Raw genomic sequence first — 17,105 nt, 5'->3', positions numbered from 1 at the left:
GTCTTGTTTCTGAATTTCAATCCTGCGGCTCCTGGGGAAACACCAACCGTCTCCCCTTAATCCTATGCACTGAGTATTTCAGGGTCCATGTAACGCACTTGCCAGACCAAGCAGCAAGGGAGAAGAAGTAAGTGAGAGAATTTAGATTGCCCTGGGTGGAGGTAGGAGACTTTCAGACTTACACCCCTCAGCTGTAACAACTCAAAATAGCTTTTCTGCCTTAAATGCCTGGAAACAGATCATACACACGAGCACACACACACACACACACCTGTAAAAGCAGGAATCTGGGCATGGAGAGAGCCAAGGAGGGGAAACAGGTCCTGGCTCCTAGACTCTTCGATTAAAGACTCAAGAAGACCTGTTTGCTGCCAGCCCTCCCCAGGGGCTCCAGGAGAAGCCCCCACCCCACCCCCACTGCCCATGTTAGGACAAAAGAAGGAAACAGACAAATTCCTAGGGAGACCAGGTTGCAGGAAAATGGGACAGAAAAAGACAACATCCAGGGCTTCCTTCCCTGACCCGTGAGGACCTTCAGCCAGTGAGTGGGTTACTTCTTCGCCATCTTTGAGCCAGGTTCTCCCAGAGAAAAGGAAGAGAAACTGGATTTGGAAGTTGGGGGAGGCAGGCCCAGGAGAGGCGACTGACATTTGAGCTGATGCTGCTGTCTTTGGTTCAATCTTTCCACCTTCTGCACAGTGCCTCTGAGCGCAGTTCCCCTTTCTCCCCTGTAGAGGGGGATGGGAAAACCGGAGTTCTCATCCCCAGAAAGTGCCTCCTATAATGAAAGCAACAAATTAATAAAGTACATGTGCTCACCACCGTTGTGTTTAGTGTTTATTTCATTTAGTCCTCCCCACAGCGTATAAGGTAATGGGAGGAATTGGGACCCAGTAAAGCAGTACTTCCATGTCTATAAAGGCTAGCTTGTGGCACAACTGGGCATCAGCTTGCTGGGGACAAAGAAGGACCTGGCTGGCTGGGTGAGTGACTAGGGCAACCAGGGAAAGATGAAGTAGGGTGGAGCTCACCCCCTCATTTTATGCCTTGTGCCTTCCCTGATGGATCCTAAGGTTCCCACCACAATGGAGACTCACCAGTGGACTAAACTAACAAAGTCAAATGTGGAAGAAGATATTGGGGGAGGGTTGTCCAGCTGAACCCTCAGCCCTGTGACACTAGAGGGACATAGGCCTAATGTGGGCGGGGCGCTCCCTTCATGAGCCTTAAGCAGCTCCTAATGGAGCACCTAGTTGGACCCCACACTTTCTTGGAAGCCAGAGAAAAGAAGCATTCCAGGTCTGGGGCTTGCCCTTGTCAGAAATGTTCACAGGCACACCTCAGAGTGGTAAGTCCGCTTTCCCAAGAGACAGGTAGTTTCCAAACTGGGTGGATCCTGCAGGCTGTCTGCAGAGTACTGGACGGTGACTCTTCCTCCGAAGGATGAGGGTCAGTGGGAGTGTAATCTGACCAGAAGCTGAGAGAAACTGCCTCCCCCGCAGATCTCCATCCAGGCCCTGCCACCGTCTCCTCCCCGGAGCCAGGTGTGGCCCAGGATCCCGGGGGAGAGGGGGAAGGGTGGCGCCTCTGCTCCTAGAGCGCTGGCCCGGCCCAGAGGGGACAGGAAGCCAGGACACCGGGGATTGTCTCTTGCAAGCACAGCCCAGCCCCGGCTTGGGAGGAAGTTCTGCCGAGCGCTCTCCGCCGGTTATATTGTTGAACAGGAAACAGGGCATCGCCGGAGCAAGGCTGTGGAGCAGGCAGCGCCGGACGCGGACCCAACGCGCGTCTGCCGGGACAAGTGGATGCTAGGCCAGCGGGCGAAAGTTCTAAGGTGCCCGGGCCGGACTGAGGGAGGAATGGCGTTGGGGAGGATGGCGCTGAGTAGTGGGAGGGCGGGAACGGTGCCCCCAGTTGGTCGTCCCCACCCTGGAGCCCCGCGCACCGCTTACCCTTCTTGCTTCTCTAGGGCTAGAGCAGTGCGAACCTGGAGGAGGGCCCAGAGGCCCAAACTCCTGGGAGGAGCTTTAGGCGTAGGGCTGCCTTCTGTCTGGGGGCGAGAGGTGAACCAGCCGAAGTCCCCCAGTGCTGACTTAGGTATTGGTGACGCTATAGCTAGGGACGACTGGGAGAAGATACAGGAGACCTACTGGCTCAGGGTGCGTTTTTGCTTCCAGGGATCCTCCCCGCTCTTACATCCCTCCCCGTCTCTTTGCTCTCCCCGGATAATGGAGGGATCTGAGACACGGGTCCCCATTGTCACATAACATTGCGCTCCTGTCTGTGAGTGTCCCTGCAAAGGGACTCTAGTTTTTCCGGACCCGGACGGGCTGCTTCCCGGGAGGGCCTCAGAGGATGGAGATGCTCCAGGAATGGGTAGTGCTCTTAATCTGGCTGCAAAGGGCTCGCAGTTCGTGATTCAGGGAGCAAAAGGCCTCGCTCGGGGTGTGCATGCCAGGACAAGACAACCGGCTCCGCCGGGGATTCCAGAACGTAGGGCCTGGAGGACAACAAATCCCTCCGAGCACTGAGGAGAGAAGCAGGACCTTATGACTTTTGGGCTCTGTTCGCTATCCATCAGCACCCCTTCCACGCAGCCCCTTCCTCGTGTCTTTTTCCCCCTGGAGACCCAGACCCAGTCTCCTAAGGGCCCCGGCACAGGCGTTATGGCTCCTCCTCACCCTCCCGAGCAAGCTGTATTGGGGCCTGAGGACAGCCCTACTAAGTGTCGGTCTCCGCCTCCTCTCCTAGAATCTCCAGTTTCGCGCGGTTTCTTCAGTCTCAGTCCTTGGAAGTCCCGCCCACAGACATGGTAGAGACCTAGTCTGCAGCCCTCCGCCAGCCCCGCCCATCCAGCCCATGGGCAGCCCGAGATCCTCCCAGCTAACGTGAGTGTGAGGTTGGGGTCCTGGGGAAGGGGGCGTAACCCAAGTGTACACACTCCTAGGAGTCTGCTCGCCCAGCTCCGGTCTACCGTGTTACCATCTCCCGGGGTCAGGATGCTCAGTGACTAAGTTTACACCCCTTCCACCATCAAGGAACTCTTGAAAAAATAAACCAGCCTTAGCAAGACAGTGGACACCCCGCTGCTGGTCTCTGGGCCACGTTGTAGGGAAGTAAGCGGAGTGGTCACGGTAGGGTTTTGGAGTGACCAGTACTTCCGGAGTAGGCCACCGTCTTCGGCTTCACTTTGTTGAAGACACACAGCTGGGATTGTTCTCTCTCTCTCTCTCTCTCTCTCTCTCTCTCTCTCTCTCTCTCTCTCTCTCTCTCTCTCTCACACACACACACACACACACACACACACACACACCAGGCACCAGACTAACCTGGTATTGGGTGGGGGGGTCGTTATAATGATCAATCCAAAGTGATTTAGAGGACCTTAGTGACACTGTCGCAATGCATTCCCTAGGAGCTACTCCCCGGGACAGGCAGTCCTTGTAGGGAAGGATTCCTAGGCAGGTGAGCATACCAGGAAGCCTCTTAAGAGGCTGCCTAGGAGCTGGCGTGCAGGGGGCGGTGCTGGCCCTAATGGGCGGGCCAGAATTCTTGGTTCACGAGTGCGATGAAACCACTGGGAAAGGGAAGAGAAACCCAAAGAACCGGTTCTCCGGCCTTAGCTGTCCAAGTCCCTACGTCAAAATCACCGGACTAAATAGGACAGGGACACTTCTAAGGTAGAACAACTTGGGGGCTGCCCCAGAGCCTGAGCCCCAACCCTAGTCTCGCCCTCCCGGAGGGCAAACTCCTAAAGGGAGGGGGCACTTAAGAGCTTTTCGCGGATTCCCTGCAGGCTGGAGGCGTCAGGGTGGGGCGAGACGGGGGCAGAGCAGCGGCGGGAACGAGGCCTTAATTCCTAATTCGCCAGCCAGGAAAACGAGGCCCAGACAACCTTCGAGCAAATGTGCTGTCTATCTTGCAGTCACCGCAAGTCTTTAAGTCGAGGTCGTCCCCCCAGAATAAAGTTGGATTACTATTACCCTCAAATTCTCACCAAGGGATGGCAGGGAGACACATATCTCACAATCAACGACACAGACTGGAATCTTAAGAATGGAAGCTTTGGAGATGATTTTATCCACGTCCCCATTTCAGAGAAGGAAAAACTGAAGCCCGAATGCAGTGGGCGTGGGCAGGAGCGGGACTCGAACCCTTGTCTTTGAGCCCGGGACTCGATGCTCTTCCCGACTGCGCAGTCCTGACCTTGGCGGCTCCTTTTCTCGTTGCCTGCAGGAAAGCGCGGTGGCCGCGATGGCGGCGGACGTCGAGGGGGACGTGTACGTGCTGGTGGAGCACCCCTTCGAATACACCGGCAAAGACGGGCGCCGCATCGCCATCCAACCCAACGAGCGTTACCGACTGCTGCGCCGGAGCACCGAGCACTGGTGGCACGTGCGGCGGGAGCCTGGGGGTCGCCCCTTCTACCTCCCCGCACAGTACGTACGCGAGCTACCGGCGCTCGGCGACCCTGCCCCGGCCCCGCAGCCTTCCGTTCCGCTGCAGCGCCCCGCAGTCCCGGAGCCTCTGGCCTACGACTACCGCTTCGTGAGCACCCCGGTGGGCGCCAATGGGTCTTCTGCCGAGCCCCGGGGCCGCGCCAGCTCCATGTGTGGCCCTGCACGACAGCGCACTGGTGGCCAGCGCAACTGCCTGGCACCGGGAGGGCCCGCCTGCCTGTACGTGCGGCCCGCAGCGCCCGTGCGACCAGCGCAGTCCCTGGATGACTTGGCGCGCGGCAGCACCGCGCCCCCTGCCGGCCTCCTCGGCAGCGCGGGCCACTTCAAGGCCTCCAGCGTGGCGGGCTCCTGGGTTTGCCCCCGACCCCTGGCGCGTAGCGACTCGGAGAATGTCTACGAGGCCATCCCCGACTTGCGCTGCCCTCCGCGGGCGGAGAGCCCAAAGCAGGTAGGTCGCCGCGAACGAGGGGGCCGGAGGGAGGTCACAGTCGAGCAGAGTCTAGATGATTTTTTTTTAAACTGAGGTCTTTGGTTGTCCCTCCACCTCACATCGTAAATATTCACGTATCCATGCCTGCCATATGCAAATGAGCTTGATTACAGGGTGCTGCCCCAAAGCCTGCTGGGAGGCTAAGTAACCTATGACAGGTGCGCGCACCTAATAACTTTCCTAAAATGCCACCTGCTCTGTAAGGAGCAGTATGGAGGGGTGGACTCTCTCTCTAGAAACGTAGAATGGAAGTCGGGTCAGAAGAGATGGTGGATGTGAAAGTCGAGCATTTGCTTCTCTTTGGCTCAGCTTCCAATATTTCAGTTCCTTAAACAAAAACAAAAAAATTCTTAATGAGTTTGTTTCGAGTTTAGTCATGGTGAGGTTTTTTGTTTTTTTTTTCTTTTCGGAATCCGATTGTGTTAATCTGAGACATTGCAAACAGAGCGGGTTTCTAACACTCTTAAAGCCTCGGAATACTCTTGAACTTTAGAATCCTGTCCCCTTGAACTTTAGAGCCTTTTAGGGAGGGATTGCCTGCGGAAGAAGAAGGGATGCCCCCCAAATGGTTGACATCTGCCACCGCTGTGGCATCATCTACAACTCACTTCCTTTCTCTGGCACTGTGTCCCAGGTGCCCTCACCCAGAAGGTGCGACCCCATAAGCGCGCTACTTAGCCTTGCTTCTGCTAGGGCTCCTCCTAGCAGAGTTCAGGTTTTGAGGCTACTGAAACCCGAATTTGACTCTGCTGGGTCATCGGCCAGTTGCTGACGAGTTCGGTGTCCTCGTATGTAAACAATACCCAAAGAATAAAGTTGTCGTGAACCTTAAACGCAGTGGGGCGTGGAAACACTTGGCAGAAGCCGGTGGACCAAGAGTAACTAGGGTTCCATTGGTTGTTCGCTGCAGCCCTGAGCCTCTGCGCTCAGGTTTCATCCCTCCCCCTTGTGGACACTGGGGCGAACTACACTCGGCGAGCTTAAGTGTCTGCGGCAGATCAGACCTGATTGATTATCGGCCAGCTAGCTGGTCAGGCGCTTGTGGTATAGATAGCTAAACGCGCTCCATTCCCTGGCGCCCTTGAGCAGGCTCCCTTCCTCTAGAGAACTCCCCGGCCTTTCCAGATTGTGGGTCCTAGTAATGTTGGGAATGTGTCTTCTGCCCCCATGAGTTCCTGGTTGTAGGAACGCCACCACTCCCCCCCCCCCCCCCCCCGTTTGCTTAAATTCCCCAGCATCTGGCCAAGGGCTTTCTCAAATTGTCTTAACTGGTGAGGAGCTGCAACCCCTTCATCCATGAACCAGGACTATGTATGTCTGTCCAAGGGCAGCCATCCAAGCTCTGGGACCAAAGAGAAAGAGACCCCCATCCCCACCCAGCTGCCTGAATCTCCTTAGAAATCTTCCCAGTCCAGAAACCGTTCAGGCTTCCTGGCCAGTAGTACCTCCCCCATCCCTCCTTCCGCTCCCAGCAGGCTTCCCGTTGCCAGTAGTTTGGAGACACCTTTGAAGGTGGACTGTTACAGACACTAAAGGCAACCAGGAAGTCTGGCAGAGATCTGGACACCAGACAAAGAGGCTGCTGCCTTGTCTCTAATTAACTCGTTGGCTTTAACTGCTCGGCTTCTCTGGTCCTGTTTGCTCCTAAGTATAACAATAGCACATTCTCTGTTGTGGCTCTCCTGGACACTCTGTCCCCAGCAAGCTGCAAGGATGGTGTGTTTGTTCTCCCTTGGGAAGGAAATCTCACCCTTGCCCTTCCTTGTCCCAGGCTACATGGGAAGGAATTTCCTGAAAGGTGATCCTGGCCATTTTCCAACGAGTATAGATGTACAGGCATGGGTGTGTGTGTGTGTGTGTGTGTGTGCCTCATAGCTCCTCACAGCCTCCAGCCACGATCCCCCAAGTCTATTTGCTTCAACACAGAACACAACCCCACCCCCTGTGAGCCTTCAGACTTAGGGATGATGTTAGCACAAAACAGCCTGGGAGGTATAGGTGCCCCTGCCACACGTTGTTCAGGCTCTATGGAGCTGTGGTGAGGTTGCCTTAGAGCAAGGGCAGAGGAGAGATCTTAGCTCATTGTTTGTGCTAGCTGAGGTGTCTCCTATCAGGCAGGGCTTTGTGGGAATTCGGATGTTATCCTGAAGCCGCTGGAAGGCTCTTCGTAGGGAATGGGATAGGTCTGAGAAGGACTTCTGGGCCTGGGAAGAACAGTTGGGCCGAGTCCTAGCTTCCCATTCACACTGGTAGGTGGCCAGTGGTGCTGTTTACTGAGGCCTCTGAGGGAGCATGAGGTGGGAACAGATGGGGCGCACCTGGATAAAATTATCAGAAAGAGGAAAAAGGGACTCGAGGAAACAAAGGGACCACAGAGGACAAGCAGGGACCTAAAAGCCAAGGTGGCGGTGCATAAGCTCAAGTCAAAGGCCCAACATTATCTGACATGGCCACCAGAAGGCTGGCTTGTCATGGGATTGCAGAAGACAGAATGCTGCAGGCCAGGGGCTGAGGGGTGCAGGCCGAGACAGCAGGCAGCTGGTAACAGTTTGGTAGAGAGCAGAGAGATCCGCTGTGGTCAGTGGGAAAGGTGAACGAATTACATCATCCCAAAGTCTACGTGAATGGAAAGGCTGCAGTGGGGGGAGGGATGATCAGATAGGAGCCCTGGAAGAAGGGCGTGACTGGAAACCAGAGCAAAGGTGTGGACCACGAGGTGTCACGGGGTGAAAGGGCATCTGCCTGTCACATACCAGTTCTGGCCCTAGGGCAGGCCATTCAGCCGCCCAGAGAGGAGGGAGATTGTACCATATTTGGCATTTTACATTCACAGCTCATGCAAGAACTACACACTGCGCGCCTGGTGTGCTATGGGAGCTGAGTACCGTGACTGGAGGTGCAGTAAGACTGTCCCTGGGGCTACCAACCCTACGTTCTCTCACTCAGAGCTCAGGCTAGTGGCTAGCAGCTCGAAAGGCAACATAGGATGTCCTTCTGCGCTGAAAACAAACCGGATCATAGAGGAAGTGAGTTCAGACGGGGAATTCTGACTCCAAACCCCACCCTTGCCGCCAAGTTTAGTCTCAGTGAGGTGGCCTTCAGAGATGGCCAGCCTTGTTCCTCTGGGCCAAAACAGTGGGAGCAGAAGACAAACAAAACACTATCTTCTGAGCACAATGCCCAGCCCGAGACTCTCCAGCCCTTGCTGCCTTCATCTAGGGCACAGAGTGGGGGTGGGGGATTGGCTAGCCAGTGCTCCAGACAGGGTTAGGGCCACACAGGAGGCCAAGCAGCAAAGTGGCCTCTAAGGCCTTGTCTGTAATCCCAGCTACACAGGAGGCTGAGGCAGGAGGAACTGATTTTCAAGTGCACCTTGAGCCACAAAGTCAGTTAAAGGCCAGCGTGGTCCACATAGTGAAACTCTCCAAATAACTAAAAAGAGACCTGGGGTGTACAGTTCATGCCTAAAATGTTTCAGACACTGAGCTCAATCCCCAATATTGCCCTTCCTCTGTGGCCTCTGATATCATTAGCTAGTAGATTTCGGGGTGTGGTTAAAAAAAAAAAAAAAAAAAAACACGGCTGCCCTAACTTTGGAGGTAGGAAGGCCCAGGGAACAGATGGTCTAAGGCCCGCCCCTGCTGCCTGGGCATTGGCCACTGGCAGGACAGGTTCCAGGCCTTGCTGGAACTTATGCAAACAACCCCAGAGGCACTACTTCTGAGCTCAGACACAGCCTGGACTGGAAGGAGCCCCCCTGAGCCCTTCTTTCTCCCACCTCTGCTGTCGGGAACTGAGTGATCCTTCCCAGGTATTGAGAGTGGGGGGGAGGTATGGGGGAGAAGGAACTTGCCTCCTTCCCAGATTCCCCACCTGATCCCTCCCTGTCCTGTGCACTTCCTGGGACGAATGTCTCAGGGACAGAGTCAGCCAACCATGTACTCTGAAAAGCTCGGGATCGGTAAAAGCGGGGAGCAGAGGCCAAGTTAAGGAGATCCAATGAGCGGCCCCATCCCTGAGTCTCCCAACAGATCTCTAGTTTGGGCGGCTACTCACCTGGTTTCTTCCTACCTATCCGGATCTTTTCCACTCCACTGATCCACCCTGCAGCCCCAGCCCCTCCGGGTCTGGCTGAAGGGAGAGCAGGAAGAGCAAGTCCTCCCATCCCCCATCCCCTCAACCTTCTTTACTTCGCCTACCTGGGCTCCTACTCACTGCCCTTACCCCTGCAAGCTGGGTGGCCAGTGTTCTTTGGATCCTGGGGGGCTGAAAGCTTGCTCACTCTTGGTCTCTCTTTCCCTTCACCCAGCCATAAGGCTGGATCTCCTGCATCTTCCACGTGTCTGAACCCTGGACTCTTTTTTTTCCCCCTTCAGGAGTGGGAGGGGACAGTCTTCAATACCCAGGAGGGGTTAGTGCTAGGTCTTGAGACACAAGAAGGCCCATGGTCATAGTAACTGGGGTCCAGAATGTACGCCAGGCTCCGTGCCAGAAAAAGGTCTGGCGTGATGAGCAAGGACACATTGGTTATCCGATGTCTCCAGGAACCGGAACAGCTAGGCCTGTGGCTCTGGGGCATAAAGATGCTTGGTTAAATTAGGGAAGCCCCGGTTTCTCAATTGAAGAAGGACTGTGTGCTATTGAGGGGATTTACAGATCCCCCTCACGACCTTCCCACCCCGCTCATCTGCAGGCTCCTGGGGGTTCCCCGTCCTGCACCCTTCCTGACTGGAGACTGGAGGTCTCCTGTCTAAACCTGGGACAGAGAGGAAGAGCAGGCCCTGCCTCTCTTTTCCTTGTCCCCAGGCAGGAACATGCCCCAGGCTGCTTGAACGTGCAAATACCCTCCCCTCCCCTGTAAATTGGTTTGACTTTCTAAATGTTGGGAGGTAAACTGCAGTCTATTTCTGCCTGCTTTGGGGGTCCTCCATATTCTGTTCCCCGGGCTTCCTTGTGGGAGTTTGCCACAGGCCAGTTCTGTTGGCTGATGGGTGAAGGCAGCCGCTGGGGCTCTCTCTGTCTGTCTGTCTGTCTGTCTGTCTGTCTCTCTGTCAGAAGCGGTGGGTACTCTACTGGGCACCATAAAGGCCAAGAAAGCAAAGCAGGTAGCTTATTGTTCAGGAGGCCAGACAGACCAACAAATGTACCCTTAGGAGATGCATGCCAAACACGTCCCCAAGGTGCCACAGAAGACACTTCGAAAGCTGTCTCTTTCCAGGGATGAGCTTGGGTTGGAAGGGAATATTTCAGAAGAAAATGGTGTCACAGAGAGGACTTTGTAATTTCTTCCCTGGGGCACCTGCCTATGGTCTGTTTCAATATTTTTTTCTTACGAGTTCCCTAGTTAATCTGGGCTATTTGACAATTCATTAGGAAAATATTAATATTCCCCAGATTTGGAAAATTTCCACATTAGAAATTTAGTATAAGCTGAGGGTGATGGCATGCACACCAGCATTTGGGGACCAAAAAAAGAAAAGAAAAAGACAAAAACAGGAAAATCACTAGTTCAAAGCCTCCTGGGACAACTTACCAAGGACTCATCTCAAAAACAAAAATGAGCCGGGGCCTTTTAACAGCAGCATTCACCTGCTCATATGTCGTTGAACAGCCGCTCCCGTCCACGGGACTTGACTGTGTCTGGACTTTACTGCCAAGTTTTGCATTTCTTGGTTGGCCTTGTGGTCTTCCCCCAATAATCCGGTAGTAACCGGCTTCCCTTTTCTTCTGTCATAGTTTCCATCCCATTACTGGCTTCTGCCTCTGACCCTGCATCCCAGTCAAATGAGAATTCTGTGTCCCATCCGATAATTATAGAACCTGCTAGACTCGGCCCCGTATGATTTTTTTGTTTCCTTTACTTTCTTTCACTGGAGAGCTAGCTCTTCTGACTGGGTTCACCCCGTTTGTGTCCCCCCCCCCATCCATGTTGCTTTGTATTTGTGCATTGGGGAGAATTTTATCTGCTTGAACTTGAGCCCACAAGTTTGAATTTGGTGAAGAAAATCTTTTCCTTTGGTGAGTACGGTCTTAGGAGATTTGACTCTAAGAGTTCTCAATTTTTTAGTTCAAGTTGTAATTGCATTGACTGGCCCTTCCTTCTGCTAACAGTCTTAAATTTTTTTAATGGAAATATGTGTGCAGACTTTTTTAAAATAATATTTCAACATTTATATGTATGTTAAAACCCTCACAGGCCCTTCCCTGCTTCCTGGCCTGGCCTCTGTTGGCCTCAAATCACCACCTTCATTCTTGATTTTTCTCCCAGTTTCATTACACAGACACAAACTAATATAAACAGGAATTGGGCAACGTCGCCTGCGTCTCCTACACAAAGGAAGTGGGAGCCCTGTGTGCAGTGTCATATGTGGTGGTATTCACCTTTAAAAATGTATGATTTTGTGTGTATCGGTGTTTTACCTGAGTGCAAGTCCGTGCACAAGTGTACATTGGCCAGAAGAGGGCGTTGGATTCCTTAGAACTGGAGTTGCAGACAGTTGTGAGTCACCACGTGGGTGCTGGGAATTGAACCCCGGTCCTTTAGAAGAGCACCCAACGCTCTCAACAGCCATCTCTCCAGCCCTGATGCTTTGATTTTTAATTGACATAGCAGTTATACATATTTGTAGCACAGAGTGAGATCCCATCCATGTATAAAAATTATATAGAATGATTAGAAAAAGCATATTGATCATCATAGATATTCATTTGTGTTGGGAACATTCAAAACCCCTCACTCACTATTCTTAAGTGTATAATTACTTGCTGTCCAGCAAAAGGGTCCCTCAGTGTCTAATATACTGAAAATTGCTCCTCCAACTGACTGAGCCCCTAGATCCACCCTACCGTTCTTCCTCTGTCACCCCTGGGACACACCCTTCCCAAGCTCTGGTAACCAGTGCTTTCTGCTGTATTTCTTCAAAGCCCACGATTTGGGTCCCACATTCAAGTGAGATCACATGCTATTTGTTGTCCCATGTCTGGTTTATTTCGCTTAAGATATAGTGTCCTCCAGTTACATTCATGCGGCTGTAGAGAATTTCACTCTACAGTGTCTGTGTAGGATTCCACACTGTGTCTTTTTTTATTCATCCACTGATGGAGGACTAGGTTGATTCTGGATGTTGGTTCTTGTAAATGGAGCTACAATGACCGATAAGGCACGTATCTCCTTAGCACACTGACTTCGATTCCTTTGGATATGTGCCCATGGTGAGGTGGCTGCAGCGTAGGCAGCTCTAGTTCCAGCTTTTTGAGGAAGCCTCACGATGATTTGCGTACTGACTCGTTAGTTTCCGTCTCCCCGGCTGCAGGGGAATTCTGCTTCCCCCGTACCTCGTTAGCATCTGTTACTTCTCTTTTTAATCTAGATTTTAACATTTATGTGATGTGTGTGTGCACCTCTGTGAGTTTATGTGCACCACATGGATGGGAAAGCCAGAAGAGGGCACTAGAGGCCCCGGAACTAGAGTTATATGCTATGAAGTTAGTTGTGAGCTGTTCGGTGTGGGTGAGACAGGAACCAATCCTGGATCCTTAGCTCTTCGATGCTGAACTATCTCTCCAGACACCGTGTCTTACTTCTAGCTTTACAGATTTTCTTATTAACCTTTTTTTTTTTCAGTGCTAGAAATCAAATCCTGTCTTAAAGGTTTTTGTTTGTTTGCTTGCTTGCTTTGTTTTATAAACACAGTTTCATGTGCTAGTATCTGCTACAGTCTGGAGATTGAAGCAAGGGGATTATTTGAATCCAGGAATGTGAGACCCATCTGAACAACCTAATAAGGCTTGGGCAGGTATGATGCACACCTTTAATCCCAGCACTCTGAAGCAGAGGCTGTGGGTCCCTGAGTTTGAGGCCATGTAATGAGACCCTGTCCCAAAACAAAAGACCCTGTCTTAATTTAAAAAGAAAAAGATTTTCCTTAATCACACTTATTTACCTAAGCCCAGCAGGCTAGTGCCCATTTGCAGTCTTTGCATTTGAGAGACTGAAGCAGGAGGCTTAAAAATCAGAGGGTAACTTGGCCAACTTATCAAGAATAAATAAATAATAAAAATACAAAATACAAAATAAAAAGAGGTAAAATGTAGCTGAGCCCTTGCTTGGCCTCCAAGAAGCCTTGGGCTCATGACCAAGTGCCACAAAAATAAAATAAAATAAAATATTGAATACATTGTTTATTTTGTGACTTTGAAATTCTGACCCTTTACTACAGACTTGGTTAAACTGTCACAAATGTGCTAAGATTTTATGTGCATATACCCTGTCATGTGTCACTAACCATGGGAACACTTCTGAGAGACGTAGTGTTAGGTGATTTCATTGTCTTGTGGTGTCACTGGGTGTGCTGGGACCAAACCTAGATGGCAAACAGGTCAGTCACTCGGCGTGACTTTCCGATGTGATCAAGGGATATGAGACAGGGTTTCTCTGTGTAGTCCTGGCAGACCTGGAACACCCTCTGAAGACCAGGCTGGCCTCAAACTCACAGAGATCCAAGCGAGTGCCGAGACTAAAGGTGTGGCCCACCACACCCGGGGAAAAGCAGGTGTTTGAGGCTGCAGCCGGCTCACAGTAAAGGCTGTTCTCAGGGGAAGGTGGGAACTGCAGTTATGATAGAGCCCAGACGTGTGTCGGTCACTGTCCTGTGTGTACACTCTACCCAGCGGCTCTGCTATAGATTTACATGGCCGTCCGTGCCGGATTTGTTTGCCCCAGCATCACCAGGAGCTCTGACTACCTCACTGCACTAGCACTTCCCAATGGCACCAGTGTTACTCAGGAGTAAGAGTGTTTCTGCTTAAAAGAAATCCATCTCAACTCCATATAAATCTTACCTGGTCATTAACGCTGATGGTTGTTAACCAAAACTCTATTATGTACAACTGTGTGTGTGTGTGTGTGTGTGTCTGTGTGTGTCTGTGTGTGTCTGTGTGTGTGTGCGTGCGCGCATTAAAAATTTGTGAGTTTTTTTTTCTTCATCTTTCCTTTTGTTTTTCCATCAAGTTCTGCCTCAGTTTCTCTCCAGTGCCAAGATTAGAAGACGTGTGATGGATGTAAACCATCATGCCTTTTAAAACTGTTATTTTTATTTATCATTTAATTATTGTTATCCTTCAGTCCCACCTCATATCTCAGGCTAGCCTTACACTTGTGGCAGCCCTCTGCCTCAGTCTCCTGAGTGCTCTGACTGGAGTGAAGCCTGGCTACCATTCAGTATTTATTTATATGGCTTTTAAATTATTATTATTATTGTTGTTGTTGTTGTTGTTGTTGTTGTTGTTGTTAATCTTTGATTCTGGGGCTGGCAAATGGCTCAGCAGTTGAGAGCACTAGCTGCTCTCAAGGAAGGAAATGCAGGTTACTTCCAAGGGTAAAGAACAGCACCCTGCAACTCTGGCTCCAGGGAGAACTGGTGCCCTCTTCTGGCCTCGGTAGGCACTGCATGTATGTGGTACACATAAACTCACCCAGTACACACACACACACACACACACACACACACACACAAAATAAAAAATAAATAATTTAAAAAACCTTTTAATCCTTTGAGGGTGTGTCCCTGTGTGCAGAGTGAGAGGTGGATTCCCCACACATATCTTAATTTTCTATCTACGTGGCAGCTCCTGGTTCCATGGCCTTTTACTGATCAGCAAGTCTGCCTGGTGTATGTGCCCTCACCTCCCCCACCTCCACCCCCACCTCCCAGCCACATGGCCAGCTCCAACCATGCTGGCCTCTGATAGCAGCAACTAGTTTGATTGTCTTTCCGGTCTCTTCCTAGTGGCTGATGGGTCAATGGAGCAGATTTTGCATGCCTCCCTTCAGCGGGCTTTGGCTGAGTTGTTGGAGTCCCCTTGGCTAGGCTGAAGGGCATTCCAGAATATGGAAGAAATGATTGCTTCTGCCTTTAGTTGTCCGGCTGGGCAGACTTCTATGATCAAAGCTACAGGTCTTCTGGCTCCCCGCCTTATGAAGTAGACAGTACCCAGACCATGTATTTGGCTCCTAGGTACTAGAGAGCTGCTACAGGTCTTGGCTGCCCCCAGGGTTCCCGAGGTGACAGCCTTGCACCGAGGCACAGTCATTTACTGAGCCAGATCCTGCCAACCACCTGGCCTGGCCCTGCTTGAATCAGACAGAAGAAGAGCCAGACCTGGGTGTGTGCCTACTGCCTCGGTCCCAGGATCCCAGCCCTGGACTGCATACTAAATTGTTCATAAGAGATTGGTGCTCAGAGGAGCTAGAAGAGAAAGATGCTTCCAGGTGAAAAATAATGAACAGGTTGGATGGTGGGAGCAGGGAGGGTGAAAAACAGTTTTCAAAAGCTTTGAAGGTGGTGAGGCTTGGTATATAATCCTAGCACTCACAAGGTAGAGCCGACAGGACAGGATCTGTCTTAGTCAGGGTTCCTACTGCTGTGATGAAACACCGTGACCAATATCAATGTGGAGAGGGAAGGATTTATTTGGCATAACCTTCCATACTACTGTTCTTCAAGGGAAGTCAGGACAGGAACTCAAACAGGGCAGGAACCTGGAGGCAGGAGTGATGCAGAAGCCACGGAGGGGTGCTGCTTACTGGCTTGCTCCCATGGCTTGCTTTCTTATAGGACCCAGGACCACCAGCCCAGCGACGGCACCACCCACAATAATCTGGACCCTCCCCCATCAATCACCAATTAAGAAAATGCCCTACAGGTTTGCCTACAGCCTAATCTTTTGGAGGCATTTTTCTAATTGAGGCTCCCTCCAAGACTTTAGAGTGTATGGAGAGTTTGAGGCCAATCTGGCCAATCCCAGGCCAGCCTGGTCTATACAGCTAGACACTGTTGTAAATAAATAAATACAAATGAACCAAAGGGTTGCAGCAATGGGACCAAGGGCTGAATGAGTGATTGAAGTCAGCACCAATCTCAGACATGGGAAGTGCTCTGCCACTGGCTACACCCCAGCCCCATTCCCGAATTTTTCCTTTTCTTTTTTTGCATGGGTACTTATGGGTGTATTCTCTTGTATGTGGATGCACAGGTATGTGTATACACGTAGGGACCCTAGGCTGATGTCAGGCACCTCCAAGCGGGTCTCATCGTTTTTTTTTTGATCTAGGGAAGGCCTAACCTGGTCTCCCTTGCTGCGATTACAGTTGGGCCACCATACCCACCCAGTTTTCACCTGGGGTCTGGTGATGTGAACTCCAGTCCTCATGTTTGCAGGGCAAATGCTTGCTTTACCTGCTGAGCCAGTTCCCTAGTCCCCCACTTTCTGTTTTATTTTCAGACAGACAGGGTTAGGAATATAGCTCAGTGGTAGAGCCCTTTCCTGCTTTAGAAGCACTCTGGCTCAAGCCCAGAGCTTCAGAAACAAGACAGAAAACTGTGGGCGTGACTCGGTTGGGAGAATACTTGCCAAGAGTGCATGAGGCCTTGGGTTTGATCTTCAGAACCTCCTAAGCTAAGCGTTTAGAAGGAAGGGAAGTGTATGAGAATCTTTCTCTCTCTCCCCCTCCCCCGTGTCTGTCTGCCTGTCTGTCTGTCTCTGTGTCACACACACACACACACACACACACACACACACACACGCACAAACAATAGAGAAACCAAGTTTATACAGCACCATCAGGACCAGGGTGATCTAAAAAGAGGGGGAGATAAAGGTTGGAGGTGAGGCCTCCATAGCCAGCAGAGGCTCTACACACCCAGTTAGGGAAGCTGGTGTGAACAGGAGGCCCCCGTACCCTGTGTCGAAATGAGAGAAAAGCCTGAGGGGTGTGTGGGTAAAAGGCAGTCCCTGGTCACACTTTCTTGTCTCAAGACAGCAGTCTCCACTGGGTGGCCCAGAAGTTCCTTGATGGGCTCTGGGGGCCCCCTGCCAGCACTACCTCTAGTATGTGCCAGGAAGGAGCTGCACCCAGATCTTGCCCACCCAGGAGGAGCAGGCCCGGCAAGCAGCTCCATAAGGTCATCCCGAGGCTGGGGCAGAGTCCGGTGCTTAGGGTGACCAATCCGAAACCCAGAGTCAGAAAAGCAGAAACACACCCAGCTTTCTCCCCAGGGCCCTGTGGTTGTGGGAACCCAGTGGGCAGCTGTGCTTTCACAGAAACCAGCCCTCGGGGTGGGGAAGAGGACAGCCCCATGCCATATAGCTAAAGA

The 17,105-nt window shown here is 51.8% G+C and overlaps 1 protein-coding gene across 1 annotated transcript in view; it reads left to right on the top strand.

Moving 5' to 3' along the window:
- Positions 1–1,722: 1,722 nt before the first annotated feature.
- Positions 1,723–17,105, top strand: part of ARHGAP27 (Rho GTPase activating protein 27) — a 29,903-nt gene continuing 14,520 nt past the window's right edge. The window contains exons 1-3 of the mRNA XM_080923346.1: positions 1,723–1,834; positions 2,752–2,888; positions 4,237–4,908. Of these exons, the coding sequence (XP_080779472.1) occupies positions 4,255–4,908 (654 nt within the window). The 5' untranslated portion in view covers positions 1,723–1,834; positions 2,752–2,888; positions 4,237–4,254. The remainder of the gene's footprint in view (positions 1,835–2,751; positions 2,889–4,236; positions 4,909–17,105) is intronic.

The sequence above is a fragment of the Micromys minutus genome (assembly GCF_963924665.1).
Source record: "Micromys minutus genome assembly, chromosome: 10".
In the NCBI taxonomy this organism is placed as follows: Eukaryota; Metazoa; Chordata; class Mammalia; order Rodentia; family Muridae; genus Micromys; species Micromys minutus.
The sequence above is the reverse complement of the archived record's forward strand: the minus strand, read 5'-3'. Positions and strand labels throughout refer to the sequence as shown.